General features: G+C 25.5%; 3 protein-coding genes across 8 annotated transcripts; 2 read left to right on the plus strand and 1 right to left on the minus strand.

The window, feature by feature from the left end:
• Window positions 1-652: 652 nt before the first annotated feature.
• On the plus strand, window positions 653-6,251 carry LOC123272109 (protein BCCIP homolog). Its single transcript, XM_044738767.1, has 3 exons — window positions 653-817; window positions 2,706-2,981; window positions 5,368-6,251. Exons 1-3 carry the CDS (start codon window positions 704-706, stop codon window positions 5,896-5,898), a joined length of 921 nt encoding a protein of 306 aa, XP_044594702.1. The 5' UTR covers window positions 653-703; the 3' UTR covers window positions 5,899-6,251.
• LOC123272108 (shootin-1) lies at window positions 5,864-17,204 on the minus strand. Of its 2 annotated transcripts, none has more exons than XM_044738765.1 (8): window positions 17,068-17,204; window positions 13,285-13,761; window positions 11,564-11,677; window positions 11,332-11,426; window positions 11,085-11,244; window positions 8,553-9,380; window positions 6,313-6,371; window positions 5,864-6,212 (listed from the first exon to the last, which is right to left on the minus strand). In XM_044738765.1, exons 2-8 carry the CDS (start codon window positions 13,754-13,756, stop codon window positions 6,045-6,047), a joined length of 1,896 nt encoding a protein of 631 aa, XP_044594700.1. In that variant the 5' UTR covers window positions 13,757-13,761; window positions 17,068-17,204; the 3' UTR covers window positions 5,864-6,044. The 2 variants fall into 2 exon arrangements, with proteins under 2 accessions (XP_044594700.1, XP_044594701.1); XM_044738766.1 differs by lacking the exon at window positions 17,068-17,204 and adding an exon at window positions 16,898-16,953.
• On the plus strand, window positions 16,947-20,253 carry LOC123272110. 5 transcript variants are annotated; one of them, XM_044738772.1, is made up of 3 exons: window positions 16,947-17,029; window positions 19,674-19,972; window positions 20,080-20,251. In XM_044738772.1, the coding sequence occupies exons 2-3, from the start codon at window positions 19,709-19,711 to the stop codon at window positions 20,191-20,193; spliced, it is 378 nt and encodes a 125-aa protein (XP_044594707.1). In that variant the 5' UTR covers window positions 16,947-17,029; window positions 19,674-19,708; the 3' UTR covers window positions 20,194-20,251. The 5 variants fall into 5 exon arrangements, with proteins under 5 accessions (XP_044594707.1, XP_044594706.1, XP_044594705.1 ...); XM_044738771.1 differs by lacking the exon at window positions 16,947-17,029 and adding an exon at window positions 17,128-17,258 and having other exon boundaries at window positions 20,080-20,250; XM_044738770.1 differs by lacking the exon at window positions 16,947-17,029 and adding an exon at window positions 17,584-17,665.
• The last annotated feature ends 486 nt before the right edge of the window (window positions 20,254-20,739 follow it).

A 20,739-nucleotide genomic window follows, 5' to 3' on the forward strand; every position in this document is an offset into this window, starting at 1 on the left:
GAAATATTAGCGCCGGTCTAAGGGTTAATAATTTAAAGAAGAAATAATAAGCTGAGATTTTTATGGAAATTTATGAGCGAAGACAGCTTCTGTAATGTAACGAGTTTTCATAAAAATTCCGCGATATGAATACGTAAGTATAACGACTGCGTACTGAAGAATCAATTGAATTGATAATGCTGCGCATGACATTGACAATTTATTGTTATACATTCGACGCTAATGACAATTGATTATTCCGACAGATTTAATAACGATTTACAGTAATATTTATTTACTTTCAAGTATAATTATAATTATAATTAACATCTACTTCTGAAGCTATGAAGATGATTAATTTATTGCAATTGTAATTTTATTTATTACTTATTATTATTGATAGGGAAAAATAAGATATTCGCAAGATTTATGTCTTTGATAATAACGCGCGAGTGATTTTCCAACAATGACACAAATGAATCACTCGCGCGTACGCGCCGTTTTCCGGTTTCGGCGGAAGCTCGCGATTTTTTTTTTTTTTTTTTCTTAAGAGAGTTTATTTATAGTTATATATATTTTTCTTATTTCGAGAGAAATTTTTTTTTTTCCTCGCGCTTCGATTTAAAAGCGCGGCGCGCGCATCTGCGCATGCGCAAAGTGTATTTTTAGTTAAGTGTTAAGAGATTCGGAAGAGACTCGGAAAACTTTATCGAGAAACGTGAAAATGGCTGCGTCGGCTAAAAAACGTGATGTAGAAAATAAGGCGAAGGAAAATGAAGATATTACGAGCAGTGATGTGAGCAGTGACGAAGAAAATGTCGACAATAATGATGAAAAGGTAATTTAATGGAGTTTTTTTTTACTTTTAGGGGAATTATGGGTAGAAAGTTTCTAACCTTACTATGAACACGCGGTCTGACTTTTTGTGACATTAAATTTAAGTCACTGGATAATTTTTCATGAATAAATTTGTTCCAAAAAATTATTTTTAAAAAATTGCATTTTTTATTTTTTATAATTTTTACATGTCAATTTTTTTTTTGCTTTAATTTGTATGAAAATTAATTTAGCGGATATTTTTTAATTTTAAGAATTTTTTAACAAATAAATTATGACAAAAAAAAATTAACGTGTAGAAATTTAAGAAAATAAAAAATGCAATTTTTCAAAAATAATCTTTTGGAACAAATTTATTTCTTAAAAAAAACTGAAAAATAATCAAGTAACTGCTAACTTTAATGTCATTTAATTTGTTCCAAGAATTAATAAATTTCTAATAAATTAATTTTCATGAAATTTCGGTCACTTGATAATTTTTCAATATTTTTTATCAAACAAATTTTTTCCGAAAAATTATTTTTTTAAAATTGAGTTTTTATTTTTCACAATTTCTACATGTCAATTTTTTTGCTTTAATTTGTTACAAAAATAAAATTTATAATAAATTAATTTTCATGAAATTTAAGTCACTTGATAATTTTTCAACAAATTTTTTCCAAAAAATTATTTCTAAAAAATTGCATTTTTTATTTTTTATAATTTTTACATGTCAATTTTTTTTTTGCTTTAATTTGTATGAAAATTAATTTAGCGGATATTTTTGAATTTTAAGGATTTTTTAACAAATAAATTATGACAAAAAAAAATTAACGTGTAGAAATTTAAGAAAATAAAAAATGCAATTTTTCAAAAATAATCTTTTGGAACAAATTTATTTCTTAAAAAAAACTGAAAAATAATCAAGTAACTGCTAACTTTAATGTCATTTAATTTGTTCCAAGAATTAATAAATTTCTAATAAATTAATTTTCATGAAATTTCGGTCACTTGATAATTTTTCAATATTTTTTATCAAACAAATTTTTTCCAAGAAATTATTTTTTTAAAATTGAGTTTTTATTTTTTACAATTTCTACATGTCAATTTTTTTTGCTTTAATTTGTTACAAAAATAAAATTTATAATAAATTAATTTTCATGAAATTTAAGTCACTTGATAATTTTTCAACAAATTTGTTCCAAAAAATTATTTCTAAAAAATTGCATTTTTTATATTTTATAATTTCTGCTGTCAATTTTTTTTGCTTTAATTTGTTACAAAATTTATTAAATTTTATTAAAATTTAATGAAAATTAATTTAGCAGATATTTAATAATTTTAAGAATTTTTTTACCAAATAAATTATTGCAAATAACATTAAAAAAAAAAATTGACGAAGAAATTTTAAAAAATAAAAAATGCAATTTTTTAAAAATAATTTTTTTGAAAAAATTTGTTAGTTAAAAAAAATTAAAAAATAGTCAAGTGACAGCTTACTTTAATATCATTGAAATTTATGTAACTTGATAATTTTTCAATTTTTTTTTAACAAACAAATTTCTTCCAAAAAATTATTTTTTTAAAATTGCATTTTTTATTTTTTATAATTTCTACATGGCAATTTTTTTTTCTAAGTTTTTTTTGCTTTAATTTGCATGACATTAAAGTTAGCAGTCACTTGACAATTTTTTAATTTTATTTAACAAACAAATTTGTTGCAAAAAATTATTTTTAAAAAATTGCATTTTTTGTTTTTTAAAATTTCAATTTTTTTTTCTTAATTTTTTTTGCCAAAATTTATTTGTTAAAAAAATTATTAAATAACTGCTAAATTAATTTTGATTTAATTTGTTATAAAATTTATTAAATGTCTGATGAATTAATTTTTATGGTTTTATTTATTCCAGGGCAACCAGATTATGGTGGACTTTGTAGGACGTACGCCGGACGACTCAGATTATCATGGGATTAAGATTCTGTTGCAGCAATTGTTTTTAAAGGCTCATGTAAATGTTGGTGCGCTGGCAGATTATATTATTTCCCATAACTACGTTGGCTCGGTTGTGAAACAGGAGACTAATGATGATGATGATGATGAGGACGATGAGGATGATACTAGTGATGTCGGTGACGTTTTTGGGGTCACCAGTGTCATTAATATCTCCCACAGCCAAGTAAGCCCTGTAAATTTTTTTTTTGTTTTATTATGGTGTGGGAATGGCATAAAAAATTGTGATACTGTACAGACAATTAATAGACATCTGTCAATTTTTTGGATTTTTGTGACAATTAAATTATTTATGAAAAAGTTTCAAGTCTAGACAATTCAAAAAAAATTACAAATGCAAATTTTTTACAAATACCTTTTTTTATCATAAATTTAAAAAAAAAAATTAAAAGATATCAGCTGATTTCATTATAAAATAATTGTGACGTTAAGATAAAATGACATCTCACAATTTTAAGAATTTTTTTAATCTCAAATTGTCATTAAGAAATTTGAGATAGGAAATAACTCATTAAAAAAATTTTTGAAATATTAGTGTAATTTTTTATAAACGAATTTATTTTAAAAACATCCAAAAATTATTGTTTTGCTACTGAAATTAGCTGACATGTGTCAATTTTTCGAATTTGGTCTTATTTGAATAAGGTCTTATTCGAAAATGCTCTATCTTTAGATACATAATTAAGAAATGATCTTGTATCTTGTGAACTATTAACATTTTTCAAAGGATAAGCTCATCCCGATGTTACACTCTTCGAGACCTTTCATTTGAGTACCCACATCAATTTTGCATATATTTTATATATTTATGTATATAAATATATGAAAAATATATTGAAATGCATGTGGGTACTTAAATGAAAGCTCTTGATGAGAGTAACATTGGGGTGAGCTTATATCTTTCAAAATGTCAATAATTAAGAAATGACCTTGTATCTTGTAAACTATTGACATTTTTAAAGATATAAGCTCACCCCGACATTAAACTCATCGAGACCTTTCATTTGAGTACCCACATCAATTTTTCATATATTTGATACATTTATATATATGTATATATGAAAAATATATCAAAAATGCATGTGGATGCTCAAATAAAAGCTCTTGATGAGTGTAACATCAGGATGAGCTTATATATTTTAAAATGTGAATAATAAAGCAATGACGTTGTATTTTGTCGACTGATGATATTTTTAGCAATATAAGCTCATCCTGGAGTTATACTCATCAAGACCTTTCATTTGAGTACCCACATCAATTTTTCATATATTTGATACATTTATATATATGTATATATGAAAAATATATCAAAAATACATGTGGGTACTCAAATGAAAGCTCTTGATGAGTGTAACATCAGGATGAGCTTATATATTTTAAAATGTGAATAATAAAGCAATGACGTTGTATTTTGTCGACTGATGATATTTTTAGCAATATAAGCTCATCCTGGAGTTATACTCATCAAGACCTTTCATTTGAGTACCCACATCAATTTTTCATATATTTGATACATTTATATATATGTATATATGAAAAATATATCAAAAATACATGTGGGTACTCAAATGAAAGCTCTTGATGAGAGTAACATCAAGATGAGCTTACATCTTTAAAAATGTGAATAATAAAGCAATGACGTTGATATTTTGTTCACTGATGATATTTTTAACGATATAAGCTCATCCTGGAGTTATACTCATCAAGACCTTTCATTTGAGTACCCACATCAATTTTTCATATATTTGATACATTTATATATACGTATATATGAAAAATATATCAAAAATACATGTGAGTACTCAAATGAAAGCTCTTGATGAGAGTAACATCGGGATGAGCTTATATCTTAAAAAATGTCAATAATTTACAAGATACAAGGTCATTTCTTAATTATTGACCTTTTTAAAGATATAAGCTCACCTTGACATTACACTCACCGAGACCCTTCATTTGAGTACCCACATCAATTTTTCATATATTTATATATATTACATATATGTTTATATGAAAAATATATCAAAAATGCATGTGGGTACTCAAACGAAAGCTCTTGATAAGTGCAACATCAAAAAAACTCCAAAAATTGACAGATGTGAACCGTCTCAGTATTATTAATAAAAACTTTTACAGTTGACATTTTAATATCGACGTTCTAATTAGCAAATTGTCTAACTCCATTTTAGAGAATCGTCCATTTGCACAAAAAAAAAACAATTAGTTTAAAATTTGTTATCACTTTAAAAAACCATTTAATATCATGAATATCTAATAAAGGTATAATATTTTGGTTTGAATCATTCAAATAATTTATGATTGGATTATTGCTACATCAAAATGTTAAAAAATCACCCTCTAAAAAATAAGAAGTTAGACAAATTGCTAATTAGACCGTCGATATAATAATTGTCATTTACATAAATCTAATAATTTCGACAATTAAATTTTTTATCATTATTAAAACACTAAAAATATTATTTTCAAGAAAAATTACATTAAAATTCAACTGTAGAGGCTAAAAATAAAATAAAAAATATTTCTAACAAAACAATTAATTCCAGAACGAAGAATGTATCCAGCAACTGCGCACTCTTTTAAAAGAACTCTCCAGCGAGTATGCAACAGACTCAGTCAACGGAATGATCAACAACATCCTGGAGAATGATTCATCCGCACTAGGTCTGATCATAAACGAAAGATTCGTCAACATCCCAGCAGACATATCAGTTCCTCTTTTAGAGAACCTGATGTCCGATATGAAGCGCGCAACTGCCAAGAAGATGGCCTACGACTTTAAGTACTACGTGATAATCTCAAAATTGTCAAAACCAAAAACTGTAACTGTTAAGAAGAGCAAGAAGAAGAATTCCGAAGAACCGGAAGATTTGTGGAGCAATCAAGAGGAAGAAGTATTTGATGAAGAAGCGATGTGTAAATTCGAGTTCTCCGTTGATAAAGAAACAGACACTGGATTATCCGGGACCTGGAACGAAGATGACGACGAGCTGATTCCTTACAGGCGTGTAATGATATTCGAGGCTGAAAAATTACCAGGAATTATTGAAAAAATTAAAAAATTTATTGCTCATTAATTCGTACAGATTAAGATATCGCTTACACATCAGCTTCTTTTTATATATTTATATAAATATATCAATTACTTTGTTCATTTATACTTTCAATGTACATATTTATAAGTTCAACGCTGGTGTAATTATGTTATTTATTTAATTTTTTATTACGCGGCTTTATCGAGCGTACTGACGACCAACTCCGAGGAGTTTATAGACTGTCTCACTGGCTTCGCTCGTCGTCTCATTGTACCAAGGATGTTCAGCATCTCAGAAACTGCCGCCGGAGCACTTTCCATCTCTCGCTTACGCTTTCTCTCTTCCTCGCGTTGCTTCTATCATGTAAAATTTAAAAAAAAAAAAAAAAAAATTTTTATAATTAATCGTGAATAAATGTAAAACATTTTTCATATGCTTTATAAAAAATTATCTTACGTCTGTTTGTTTCAGAGTGAACCTTCCACCTTTTATTTGATTTATTATATCGTCAATAGCTGTAATTTAGAAAAAAATTATTGAGATTTTATTAAATAGAATAGTTTTTTTTTTATTTTTAGATACACTGAGAAAAAAATTTCTTTTGAAAAAAATAAGCAAACAGTGTGATGAGAAATTAATTTTTTTTTATTTTAACCAATTTTATTTCTTAAGATAAGGAATAAAATTATAAAGAATTTTGAATAAATTATTTTCTTATCACAATGTCCATTAAAACAAAAATAATATTGAAAAATTGCACTTATGATTTTTGAAATATTTTAAATGAGTAATAATTTTTATAATAGAAAAAATTTAAGAAATATCTAGATATCTGCTAATAATTTTATTTTTATTTCTATTTCATGGCAAGTTTATGATAATAATAACTAACAAGCTTGCAGTCACTATGTGACTGCCGTGACTTGTGAATTATAAATAAACAAAATTTTGCTTTATTAAATAATAACTTTTGTTAAATTGCACTGTACTTTCTTAACTATTAACGTTTTTTAGGACATAAGCTCATCATGATATTACACTCATTGAGACCTTTCATTTGAGTACCCACATTAATTTTTCATATATTTTTCATATATACATATATATAATATATATAAATAAAAGAAATATATGAAGAATCGATGTGGGTACTTAAATGAAAGGTCTCGATGAGTGTAACATCAGAATGAGCTTATATCTTTAAAAATGTCAATAATTAAGAAATTATATTGTATTTTGTCAACTTACGATATTTTTAAAGATATAAGCTCATCGCGATATTATTATACTCATCAAGAGCTTTCATTTGAGTACACACATGCATTTTGATATATTTTTCATGTATACATATATATAATATATATATATATATATATATATATATATATATATATATATATATATATATATATATATATATATATATATATATATATAACTATATGAAAAATTGATGTGGGTACTCAAATGAAAGGTCTCGATGAATGTAACTCCAAGATGAGCTTATATCTTTAAAAATGTCAATAATGAAGAAATTACATTGTATCTTCTAAATTAATGATATTTCTAACAATATAAACTCATCTAGATGTTACACTCATCAAGAGCTTTCATTTGAGTACCCACATGCATTTTGATATATTTTTCATATATTCATATATATCATATATATAGAAATATATAAAATATATGAAAAATTAATGTGGGTACTCAAATGAAAGGTCTCGACGAGTGTAACTCCAGGATGAGCTTATATCTTTAAAAATGTCAAAATTAAGAAATTACATTGTATCTTCTAAACTAATGATATTTCTAACAATATAAACTCATCTAGATGTTACACTCATCAAGAGCTTTCATTTGAGTACCCACATGCATTTTGATATATTTTTCATATATTCATGTATATCATATATATAAATATATGAAAAATTGATGTGGGTACTCAAATGAAAGGTCTCGACGAGTATAACTCCAGGATGGGCTTATATCTTGAAAAATGCCAATAATTAAGAAATTATATTGTATCTTCTAAATTAATGATATTTCTAACAATATAAATTCATCTAGATGTTACACTCATCAAGAGCTTTCATTTGAGCACCCGTATGCATTTTTGATAAATTTTTCATATATAATATATGTAAATATATAAAATATATGAAAAATTGATGTGGGTACTCAAATGAAAGGTCTTGATGAGTGTTACATAGGGATGAGCTTATATCTTCAAAAATGTCAATAGTTCACAAGATACAAGGTCATTTTCTAATTCTAAGTCCATTTTTAACACCGCTCTTTTTACAGTGTAGAGCATTTTCGAATGCAGCCTAAATACTTATCATCATAAATTGACTATTGGTGAGAATGATATGAAACCTTGAAAAGGCACAAATTTAAGTTAAGACTTTTCCAACGATACCAAATTTAACTATAAAAACCCATTTTATCATATAAATACTCTGGCCACAAAAGTTTGCTTATTTTTTCAATAATATAGATAATTTGTAAAAATAAATTTTTTAATTAATTAAAAAAATTTTAATTGAATTATAAAATTCAATGTTCATTTTTTTAATTTTTTTATAATTAAAAAAAATTTTGTTGATTTTTTTTATTTTTTAATTAAAAAAAATCTTTCTTCTCAGTGTAAAAAATGATACTTAAACGTTAAAAAAATAAACAAATAAAATTACCAGGTTGTTGAGGAACAGTAGTGACCGTTTTCTTGGAAATACCAAGCATATTTTCCATGTCAACAATAGCTGAATGTCGATTCTCTTCTTGAAGACGTTCTTTCGTCAGCAACTTAACAGTTGAAGTAGACGACTTAGTTGGAAGCGGTGGCGGAGGAGGAGGCAGCGGAGCCGGCATCGGCGGTGGCGGTGGTGGCGAAACTCTCATTGTTTCTAATTGATTAATTTTGTCCTCCAACTTTCTAACAGTCTCTTGTAGCTTCTTGGCGTCTTTTTCTGCCCTCTCAGCCCGCTCCTCCATCATGTTCAATTCAACTTCGGCTAATTTAAGTTTCTCCTCAACAATCTCAAACTCGACATTCGATTCCTTCTCATCGAGCTTATCCTGCAGAAGCTGTATCTGTTCAAAGTGATTTTGCTTCTCCTCCTCCAGCAGCCGCTTCAGTGACTCTACTTCTTGGAGAATTGTCAGCAATCTTCCATTAGGATCATCACCGACTTCCGCCATCAGCAGGGCACTCTGGTGGGCCAGGACATTCCGCTCTTTTTGTATTTTGTCGGCTTCTATCTTCATCAACTTGGCGCTTTCTCGCTCGCGGTCACATTGAGCCTTCAGAGCCTGGACTTCTTCAGCGACCATTCGAGAAACACGTTCCATGTTTTCTTTGTGGATTGTCAGCTGCTTTATTACCTCATTATTCTTTTCACTCAGCTCCTTTTCATCTTCCAGTCGGGCATTTGTCAACGCCGCTTGTTCCTGGGCTTCAAACTCTTGGAGTCTTGCTGCATTTAATTCTGTTTGAAGTCTTGCGACTTCGGCGCTTAATTCTGTAAAAGTTTTTAAATTATGAAAATTTTATTACTTAAATATTAATATTTTTTTTAAGAATTTAAATCATTTATAAATGTTCCAAAGAAACAAAGTTTAAACCTACTTTTAAAGATAGTTAATACTATAAGTTACTTTTAAAGTATTACCATAAATTAAATACTCTAAAAGTTAGTTTGTGAGCTACAAGAAGATTATCTTCAACAGGTTTTATTTAATAAATATAATAGTTATGAAAAAATATCTTAATATTGAATAATTTCTTCTCAATCATGTGTTTTAAGAAAAAAAAAATTTTTTTTTTAATTAAAATTTACTAAAATAAGCGACTATAATGAAGAAATAGTTAAAAAAAACGCTAAAAATCTCTGAGATTGACAAAATGGCGGTCTTTTATAAAATGGCGGATGCGCGCGCAGTAAATTAAAATTTGAATATATTCTTCATTCTAAATATTTTTTTTATGGATATTAAGTTACTAAGTATTACCATAAGTTTAATATTTTTTTTTAACTATTCTGAGACTTAGTTTGTAAGCTACAAGATTATTTTCAACATATTTTAATTTCAAAAAAATTTTATTTAATAAATAAAATAGTTGTAAAAAAGTGTCTTAATTTTTAACCATTTCTTCTGAACTACAATGTGTTAAAAAAAACAAAAATTTTACTGAAATAAGTGAAATTAATGAAGAAATAGTTAAAAGAAGTTAAAAAATTCTGAGATTGACAAAATGGCGGTCTTTTATAAAATGGCGGATGCGCGCGTAGTAAACTAAGTTTTAAATTTATTCTTTATTCTAAATGTAATTTTTATAGATATTAAGTTACTTCTAAAGTATTGCCATAAATTAAATTTATTTTTTTAATTATCCTAAAAATTGGTTTGTGATTTACAAGAAGATTATATTCAACAACAAATTTTAATATTAAGAATACTATTTTACCAAATAATTTCTTTAATAAATAAAAAAGGAATAAAAAAATATCTAAATATGTAATCATTTCTTCTCTATAATATGTTCAAAAACAAAAAAAAATTTTTTTAATTAAAATAAGTAAACTTCATGAAGAAATAGTTAAAAGAAACTAAAAATCTCTGAGATTGACAAAATGGCGGTCTTCTACAAAATGGCAGATGCGCGCGCAGTAAACTAAGTTTTAAATTTATTTTTCATTCTAAATGTAATTTTTATGAATATTAAAAGTTACTTCTAAAATATTAGCATAAATTAAATATATTTTTTAACTATTTTAAAACTTAGTTTGTAAGCTACAAGATTATCTTCAATAGTTTTAAATATCAAGTGTATTATTTTACCAAATAAAATAGTAATGAAAAAATCTCTAAATATTGAATCATTTCTTCTCAACCATAATCTGTTAAAAAAAAAACCAAAATTTTACTAAAATAAGTGAATTTAATGAAGAAATAATTAAAAGAAGCTAAAAGTCTCTGAGATTGACAAGATGGTGGTCTTTTATAAAATGGCGGATGCGCGCGCAGTAAACTAAGTTTTAAATATATTCTTTATTTTAAAAATTATTTTTACGGATTGAAAAATTGTAGGCTGTGAAACTAAAAAATTTCCCACTAGACTATTTCTAAATTAAAAACAAACCTACTTATTAATATTAAAATCTACTTGAATTGATATTAATTGAAATAATTTAATGTTATGATAAATTAGAAATAAAAATAACCTGTAATAGTTTGACGTAGTTCTTCAGAGTCGTCGGCATCATTGGCATCGACCTCATCAGAAAGATATGAATCATCAGCCAGTGCATCAGGCCGTGAGTCAAGGATCCTCTGAACAAGTACTTGTGACCTTCTTTTCAATTGCCGGTTTTGTTTGTACCACTACAGACAAAAACTTCTATTAAATATCTAAACTTGTCCGTGACTATTGTGGGTTAAATGCTTTAAATTATAATAAATTTAGCCTACTTGTGATGCTTGTTGCATTGCTTTGTGCATAGCACCTGTTTCGACATCGTATTGACGCTTGAGTTGTTCGTATTCTTTGCAGACAGCCTCTGACACTGTAAGTATAATTACAATTATTGTTTAGTATGATAAGCAAATCCAGGAAAAGCCACTCAAGGTTTTTTTTTTTTTTTTTTTAATTCAATAGAAGAAAGAAGAAGAAGAAAAAAGATGTAACTTAAATAATACATACCGGTACGTAGTTTCTGTAATTGCTCATCTTTATCACGAACTTGAGTTTGAAGCGCGCTGTTTTCACGGATCAACTCCCGGAATTTCTTTTCCAAATCATTGTGCTCTCTGGTAACTAAAATAAATTTTTTAATTAATCATATTTTATATCAATTTAAACTACTTAACCTAATTTAACCTAACGTCAAAAAAATTTTTTGAATTAATAAAAATATATTTTTAAAAAATTTAACTGAAAATTTTTCAAATTTTCTACATGACAATTTTTTTTTAAATAATTTTTATCAATAAAAAAATTATTTCAAAATTGGCAGACATTTAGCAATTTTTGATTTTTTGAATCAATAAAAATTACTAGTAACCTTGCAATCACTATGGGACTTCCCTGACTTGTGAACTATAAATAAATAAACTTTTGCTTTATTAAATAATGACTTTTGTTAAATTTAGAAAGATTTTAGCTCATCCCGATGTTGCACTCATCAAGAGCTTTCATTTGAGTATCCACATGCATTTTTGATATATTTTTTATATATAAATAAATATATATATATATATATATATATATATATATATATATATATATATATATATATATATATATATATATATATATATATATATATATAATATGTGAAAAATTGATGTAGGTACTCAAATGAAAGGTCTCAATGAGTGTAACTTCAGGATGAGCTTATATCGTCAAAAATATCATCAGTTGACAAAATACAATATAATTTCTTAATTATTGACATTTTTAAAGATATAAGCTCAACCTGATGTTACACTCATCAAGAGCTTTCGTTTGAGTACCCTCATGCTTTTTTGATATATTTTTCATATATACATATATGTAATATATATAAATATATGAAAAATTGATGTGGGTACTCAAATGAAAGGTCTTGATGAGTGTAACATCGGGATGAGCTTATATTTTTAAAAATGTCAATAATTCACGAAATACAAAGCCATTTCTTAATTATTGACATTTTTAAGGATGTAAGCTCATCCTGATATTACGCTCATCAAGACCTTTCATTTGAGTACCCACATATATTTTTGATAGATACATATGTATAAATATATAAAATATATGAAAAATTTATGTGGGTACTCAAATGAAAGGCCTCGATGAGTGTAATGTCAGGATGAGCTTATATCTTTAAAAATATTATTAGTTGACAAGATACAATGTTATTTCTTAACTATTGATGTTTTTAAAGATATAAGCTCATCCCGATGTTACACTCATCAAGAGCTTTCATTTGAGTACCCACATATATTTTTGATATATTTTTCATATATACATATATATATATATAAATATATTAAATATATGAAAAATTGATGTGGGTACTCAAATGAAAGTTCTTGATGTGTGTAACATTGGGATGAGCTTATATCTTTAAAAATATCATTAGTTGACAAAATATAGTGTCATTTTTAAACTATTGACGTTTTTTAATATATAAGCTCATTCCTATGTTAGACTCATCAAGAGCTTCCATTTGAGTACCCACATGCATTTTTGATATATTTTTCATATATACATACATATAATATATATATATAAATATATAAAATATATGAAAAATTAATGTGGGTACTCAAATTAAAGGCCTTGATGAGTGTATTGTCGAGGTGAGCTTATATCTTCAAAAATGTCAATAGTTCACAAGATACAAGGTCATTTCTTAATGTTCTATAAAAAATTCTAACCTGTTTCAGATTTTTGCAGCAAAACTTTTCGTTTTCGCTCAGACTCTTCGTACTTGGCCTTCCAATTAACTTCAAGGCTGGCATTACTATTGTTATTGTTGTTATTATTACTGTTGTTGCCATTGAATCGTGAACTGACGGGAGTTCTCTTGAGCGGGAACTGGTGCCCGTTGTCTTTGACCGGAGGACTGAGATCATGGAACCTGGTGATTTTTGGCGATGCCGAGGCGTCTAGGCGCTCAAAGGAGGCTCTTTGGGCGGCGACCGAGGTCATCCTTTGGAGCGTTGGACTCTGTGGAGGTTTGTTGTCACCAGTATTTAAATTTCCACGCTTTGTTGATGAGTGTAGCGTTGATTTATTTGGAACGCCAAACGCTTTCGGGACTGGAATGTGAGAATTAGTCATCGCTGGAGGTTTCACTCGGCCTATCTCCGGCGATGATAGATTACAGGTCAATTCCGTTCTATGCATAGTTTCTAGACAGATTTAATCATAAATTAGTTGAGTTAATTTTTTTAAATTATCATTTTTAATAAGTGTTTTAATAAAATTAAATTTAGCATATATTTATTAATTTTTAGAATTTTTTTTTTAAACAAATAAATTATGGCAAAAAAATTCACATGTAGAAATTTTAATCATGGCGAAATTAGCAGACATTTAATAATTTTTTTTATTTTTTTCATTAATTAAATTAGAACTAAAAAAAATATTGTAAAAAATTCCATGCATTGTTTTTTAAATTTTCTACACGTGGAATTTTAAAAAAAAATTCTTTTGTTGTAAATTTTTTTAATAAAAAGAATTCTAAAAATTGTCAGGTGTCTGCTAACTTTATTTTTATAAATTAAAAAAAAAAATAAAAAATGCAATTTTTTAAAAATAATTTTTTAGAACAAATTTTTTTGGTGAGTGCTAATTTTAATGTCATAGTATTTTATAATTATTTTTTTGACAGTAAAAATTAAAAAATTAACAATTTTTTTTTTTTTTAATTATGATTTTGAAATCAGAAGACATTTAAAAATTTTTTGATTTTTTTTAATTAATTTAATTAGACCCAAAAAAATATTATTTAAAAATTGCATTTATAATTTTAAAAATCTGAATGTGAAATTCTTTTTTTTAATCTTTTTGTAATAATTTTTTTAATAAGAAAAATTCTAAAAATTTTAAGTCAAGTTTATAATAATAATAAAAATTTATAAAAATAAATTTTTTTATTAATTAAAAAAATTTTTATTTATTTAAAAAATTTTACGTAACCAAAAATTGCCAATTTTTTTATTTTTTCATGTTAAAAAAATTTTTGAAATTAAAAAAAAAATTTGTTTCAATTTTATTTTTGATAAACTTTAAGAAAAAAAAATATTTGATTGTTAAAAAAAATTCCAAATAATATTTTCATTCGTTGCAATATTTGTGAGCTGTCAAACTAAACAATTACTTTTTTTTTTTTTTTTTCAGTTTAATTCTAACAAAACATCATTATCTTCATCAATTTAATAAAAAATTGATTAAAATTTGAAGAAATCTTTTCTCAATTTGATGAATCTAAAGCAACGAGTGAAGAAATAAAAAGAATTAATTACTAAAGAATTCTTATTAAACCTCAAGAAAAAAAAATTCTTAACAAGCCCGCTAATTTAACCAAACTAAAGCATCCTCAGATACCTCCTATAAGTAAACCACAACCAAAAATCACTTAAATTTTTATAAATAGCCCGGCAGTGTAAGTGAAGGGAATCCCTAGGCCTTGGTTCATTGAACAGAGTCTAAAAATAATAAAAATACCTCCAGCCTCCCGAGAAGTTACGGCAGATATTTACAAATTTATTTACCATGTGTGTTTGAAACAACTCGATTCTATTTTTGTAATAACCACATACTGAAGCCGTAACAAGCAATATAAATCGCAACGCATACAAGTAAATAGTCAATAATGAATAGTGCAAGTGAATGGATCTGGAAATATGACCTCAACTTTCCCTGATTGCTCAACGATTTTCCGTCATTTACATTTAATTTAATTTTAAAGTATATTATCAATATGAAAACAACTTGGATATTTACATGAATATCAATCCAAATTATCGATAATTAAATTACAAAATTTCAAGGTCTATCCATAAATTAATTTATAAATATTATGATATTAAAGTTATCCATTTTTTTTCTGATTTCTTTTATGCAGCAATTTATTTATTAGAGAAATTATTAAAATTATTAAATATCGACTTAATTAATTTTTATATAAATATAATATTAAAATTAGCTGTCACTTGACAGTTTTTTAATTTTATTTAACAAAAAAATTTGTTCCAAAAAATTATTTTTAAAAAATTGCACTTTTAATTTATTAAAATTTCTAAATAATCATTTTTTTCTCATTTTTTTATGCAGCAATTTATTTATGAAAAAAATTATTCATGAAAATTAATTTAGCAGATATTTTATAATTTTAAAAATTTTTTTAACAAATAAATTATGGCAAAAAAAAATTGACATTTAAAAAATAAAAATAAAAAAAAATGCAATTTTTTAGAAATAATTTTTTGGAGCAAATTTATTTATTAAAAAAAATTAAAAAATGGTCAAGTGACAGCTAACTTTAATACCATATTTATATAAAAATTATTTTAGCCCATATTTAATAATTTAAATAATTTTTCTAATAAAAAAATTGCTCCAAAAAAAAAAGCAAAAAAAAAACTGAAAATGAAGTTAGCCGACATTTCAGAATTTTTAGAAATTTTTTATCGAAAAAATTTCAATTAAACAATTAAAAAAAAATTTACATGTAAAAAACTTGAAAAACTATAAGTGCAATTTTTTAGAAATGTCTTTTTAGTTGTAATTTAATTAATAAAAAAAAAAAACAAAAATTTTTAGACGTCTGCTAATTTCAGTGACATGAAAAAAATGGATATTTAGAAATTTTAATAAATAAAAAATGCAATTTTTAGAAATAATTTTTTGGAGCAAATTTATTTATTAAAAAATGGTCAAGCGACTGATTATACCAAAGTTAGCCGAGGTTTTTAATTTTTTAATTTTTTCTCAATAATTAAATTAGATCAAAAAAATATTTTTTTAAAATTGCACTTTTAGTTTTTCAAGTTTTTTACAAATGAAATTTTTTTTTTAATTTTTTTTCAATAAAAAAAAATTCTAAAAATTTTTAAATGTCGGCTAATTTAATTTTCACAAGCGACTGCTAACTTTAATGCCATGAAAAAATATGAAAATTATTAAATATCGGGTAAATTAATACATAAACATAATATCCTTTATCAATAATCAATAAAATTCCCCACGCAATAAAATAAACAAAGTTAATCTTTTTCATTTGAATATTATTCATATAAATTAGTAATATCAGAATCGACAATTAATATCTTGGAAGTAGCGGTCTTGAGATGAATCATCGCATAAATTAAAACAAATAAAATAAAAAAAGATTCTTCTGATGTATTATTTAATACATCAACTTGGAATAAAAACGAAAGTGTTGGTACACACTTGTGTATACATCACTATCAATAAAAATAAAAAAAAACCCACTACTTAATTGCGCACACACAAGTTAAGTCTTTGTGTTACTTGACTCACTTATTAATCACCAGTAGCTTTTTTAGTTTATTTATTCCTTTGTTGCTATTTTAAAACTGTTAATTTTTATTTATAATATTTTTTACACTTTGTTTTTTTAGGCAGACTAAAGCACTGAAGAAGAAAGGAAAGGTGAGAAGAAATATAAAAAAATGAAGAAAAATTCTTACATTTTAAAGATCTCATGTAGACTTTCTATTCACAAAGTGCAGAGAGTACTTATAAGAGTACTTGACGTCGCGGATGTAGGAAAAGTTATGAAGAAAACGCGAGTGGGATTAATATATAATAACTTGGCGCCGGCGTGACTGTGGTGGCCACTTCCACAGTTGAACAAATAAAAACCAGGATTTAAGCTTAAGTATGTTTAGTTTGGAGCATTTATGCTCTAGCTAGCTTGCTTTTGCGAGCAAAAGCATACTGAGACTCACTCAAGCTGGAGATAACTAATATACACAAACTGATGTGATGTCTTGGGAGTTAAGTTAGAGTAGAGCAAGGCGAGAAGCCGATTTATCGCGGCCTCTCCCACGTGCGCGGGCTTGGCCGGTCCAAACGTGCGTGGGGCCAACTTTCTGGGCTTAACACATTCCTTTGGGCCCAGATTATTTTTGTTTATATTTTTGTCTGCTTAAACTGATACATGTTAGTGTAATTTTAAGTCAGTTTGCTTTTAAATTCTTTGAAAATTAGTATCAGTTTTTAAATATTGACTAGTTTGGTATTTAAATGTTTTGATTTTGTTTACTTGACACAGTTTTGTAGAAGGTAATTTATTGAAATTTATTAAGTATTATGATTTATGGTTATTATAGATAGGCAAATATTTTTTGTTATGCACGCGTCTATAAGTATGTTAACAGTAAGTAGGTAGCATGTACTCGTACTAGTCGTACATTGCTTTTATTTCACATTCAGTACATTGTGTACAATGTATTCTACATTTTTGTTTGATGCGTTATTGACTTATATGATATTAATCCCCTCTTTTGTGGTTTTAATACTGTCTTTGCTTTGGTGACTCATCATTTTATTATTCCATGAGTGTGGATGTATGTAGTATGTTTGTATGGATAGCGGAAGAAGTATTTTAAAAATTTTGTTGATTATTATTATGTGGAATTGCTCGAATTTGGAATTTCTTCTTATTAAGGCACTTTTATCGCTGAATTTAAAATTTTTAAAAATTCGAATATAATTCATTGAATTATATTTCTTCTTTAATTTTAGTTTTTAAAAACTAATATAAAATTAATTATAAACTAGCAACCTTGCAGTCACTATGTGACTTCCGTGACTTGTGAACTATAAGTAAATAAAAATTTGCTTTATTGAATAATGACCTTTGTTAAATTGCATTTTACTTTTTTAAATATTGAGGGTTTTAAAGATATAAGCTCATCTTGATGTTACACTAATCAAGAGCTTTCATTTGAGTACCCACATGCATTTTTGATATATTTTTCATATATATATATATATATATATATATATATATTATATATATGAAAAATTGATGTGGGTACTCAAATGAAAGGTCTTGATGAGTGTAAAATCGGGATGAGCTTATATATTCAAAAATATCATCAGTGAACAAAATACAACATCATTGCTTTATTATTCACATTTTTAAAGATATAAGCTCATTCTGAAGTTACATTCATCAAGAGCTTTCGTTTGAGTACTCACATGCATTTTGGTATATTTTTCATATATACATATATATATAATATATTTTAATATATGAAAAATTGATGTAGGTACTCAAATGAAAGGTCTCGATACGTGTAATATCGGGATGAGCTTATATATTTTAAAATATCATCAGTGAACAAAATACAACATCATTGCTTTATTATTCACATTTTTAAAGATATAAGCTCATTCTGAAGTTACACTCATCAAGAGCTTTCGTTTGAGTACCCACATGCATTTTGGTATATTTTTCATATATACATATATATAACATATTTAAATATATGAAAAATTGATGTAGGTACTCAAATGAAAGGTCTCGATGAGTGTAATGTCGAGGTGAGCTTATATCTTTGAAAATTTCAATAGTTTACAAGATACAAGGCCATTTCTTAATTAAGTATCTAAAGATAGATCATTTTCGAATGCAAACTAAATACTTATCGTATAAATTGAATATTGATGAAAATGATATAAAACCTTAAAAAGGCACAAATTCAAATCAAGACCTTTGCAAGACCTTTGCAACTAAATTTCACTAAAAAATCCGATTTTATCATATTATTATCTTTGTCACAAAATTTTTCTTATTCTCTTATCAATATGGATTATATTTATTTTTTAATTTTAATTCTTAAAAACTAAAAAAAAATTAATTAAATTACATTTCTTCTTTAATATTAAATAATTAAAACTCAGTTTTTAAAAATTAAAATAAATTTCTTCAATTAGTATTTACTTAGCTTCACTAAAAATCATCTCAATACTTAAATAATAAGTAAAAAATAAAATTCAGCGTGTTTTATTATTTCCTGTGCACATCCGTTTTGCCCCTCTCTATACATATATATTTATATTTACGATTGTCAGTTGTTTGAAACTGTCTGAAAAATAATTTAGGGGTTCAAAATTACAAAAATACAATATAATGAAAAGTATTTAAAGAAATAAATAAATAAATAAAATTATTTAGGGGTTCAAAATTATAAAAACATAAAATTATGAAAAGTATTTGAAGAAACAAATAAAATAATTATTAATAAATCTTAATATTTATAATTAATATTAATATTCTCCCCAGGAAATGAACGAAAATCAACATGTATATCTTTAGAAATGGTGAGACGATCGGTAGAAGAATTGCAAATGAGACGTGCAGGTGTCAGTGTCAAAATGATTGCCGAGCACTTGGTCCGTCGCTTTCCCGTTGAAAAGGACATTACCTTACTAAGGAAAGAACTCAAAGAGGTACTGGACCACGCAGTTTCTATTGGAATGTTATCGCGCTCAGAAATGGATACTTACTGCCTTGGAACTTTTAGACAAAAAGCTTCTAATTACAAAACGGATTTGTCTTCATTTTGGGAGCGATATTACAAAGTATTTCTTCTTAACTTAAAATTTATTCATTTTAAAATAATTATTACTATTATTAATTAAAAATGTTAATAATTATTATTAATAATTAAAAATAATTTATTTTTTAGAGAAGACCAGGACGTCGGTTAAAGCCTCCACCAAGAAAGAAAGTCGAAAAAAAAAATTATGAAAATTATTACAGTGACTCAAGCGATTTTAGTGACTCTGATTTTAGTGATTAGTTTTAATTTATTTAAAAATAATTAAATTATTGTTATTTTTTGACAATTGATAAAAATTACTAGTATTTTATTAGGTAATTTTTTAATAAAAAAAATAAATAAGTAAAAATTAAACACATGGTGGTTAGAAAAATTAAAAGTTGAGAAGAAATGTTATAAAAAATTATTGAATGATTTTTTATTAATTAAAAAAATTTTAATTATTATTATCATTAAAAATTGAGAAAATTTTTTAATGAAAATTAATGCAACACATATTTAATCATTTTAAAAATTTTATTTAAAAAAAATTATGGCAAAAAAAATAAGAAAAAAAATTGATATCTAGAAATTAAAAAAAATAAAAAATACAATTTTTTGGAACAAATCTTTTTGTTAAATAAACTTTAAAAAAATTTTCAAGTGACAGCTAACTTAAATGGTCATAATTTTATGAAAATTAATGTAGCATATATTTGATAATTTAAAAATTTTATAGAAAACAAATTACGGCAAAAAAAATAAGAAAAAAAATTGACATCTAGAAATTTGAAAAAAAATAAAAAA

Source organism: Cotesia glomerata, linkage group LG9, assembly GCF_020080835.1.
Source record: "Cotesia glomerata isolate CgM1 linkage group LG9, MPM_Cglom_v2.3, whole genome shotgun sequence".
NCBI lineage: Eukaryota > Metazoa > Arthropoda > Insecta > Hymenoptera > Braconidae > Cotesia > Cotesia glomerata.

Bases quoted from the DNA above. Each gene is read 5' to 3' on its own strand.
- LOC123272109 (XM_044738767.1), top strand. From the start codon at position 704: ATGGCTGCGTCGGCTAAAAAACGTGATGTAGAAAATAAGGCGAAGGAA. The intron at 818-2,705 runs GTAATTTAATGG...TATTTATTCCAG, and splicing joins TCGACAATAATGATGAAAAG to GGCAACCAGATTATGGTGGA. The intron at 2,982-5,367 runs GTAAATTTTTTT...AATTAATTCCAG, and splicing joins CCCACAGCCAAGTAAGCCCT to AACGAAGAATGTATCCAGCA.
- LOC123272108 (XM_044738765.1), bottom strand. From the start codon at position 13,756: ATGCATAGAACGGAATTGACCTGTAATCTATCATCGCCGGAGATAGGC. The intron at 11,678-13,284 runs GTTAGAATTTTT...AATTTATTTTAG, and splicing joins GCTGCAAAAATCTGAAACAG to TTACCAGAGAGCACAATGAT. The intron at 11,245-11,331 runs GTAGGCTAAATT...TTTTGTCTGTAG, and splicing joins CAATGCAACAAGCATCACAA to TGGTACAAACAAAACCGGCA.
- LOC123272110 (XM_044738768.1), top strand. The intron at 19,973-20,079 runs GTATTTCTTCTT...TTTATTTTTTAG, and splicing joins TTTGGGAGCGATATTACAAA to AGAAGACCAGGACGTCGGTT.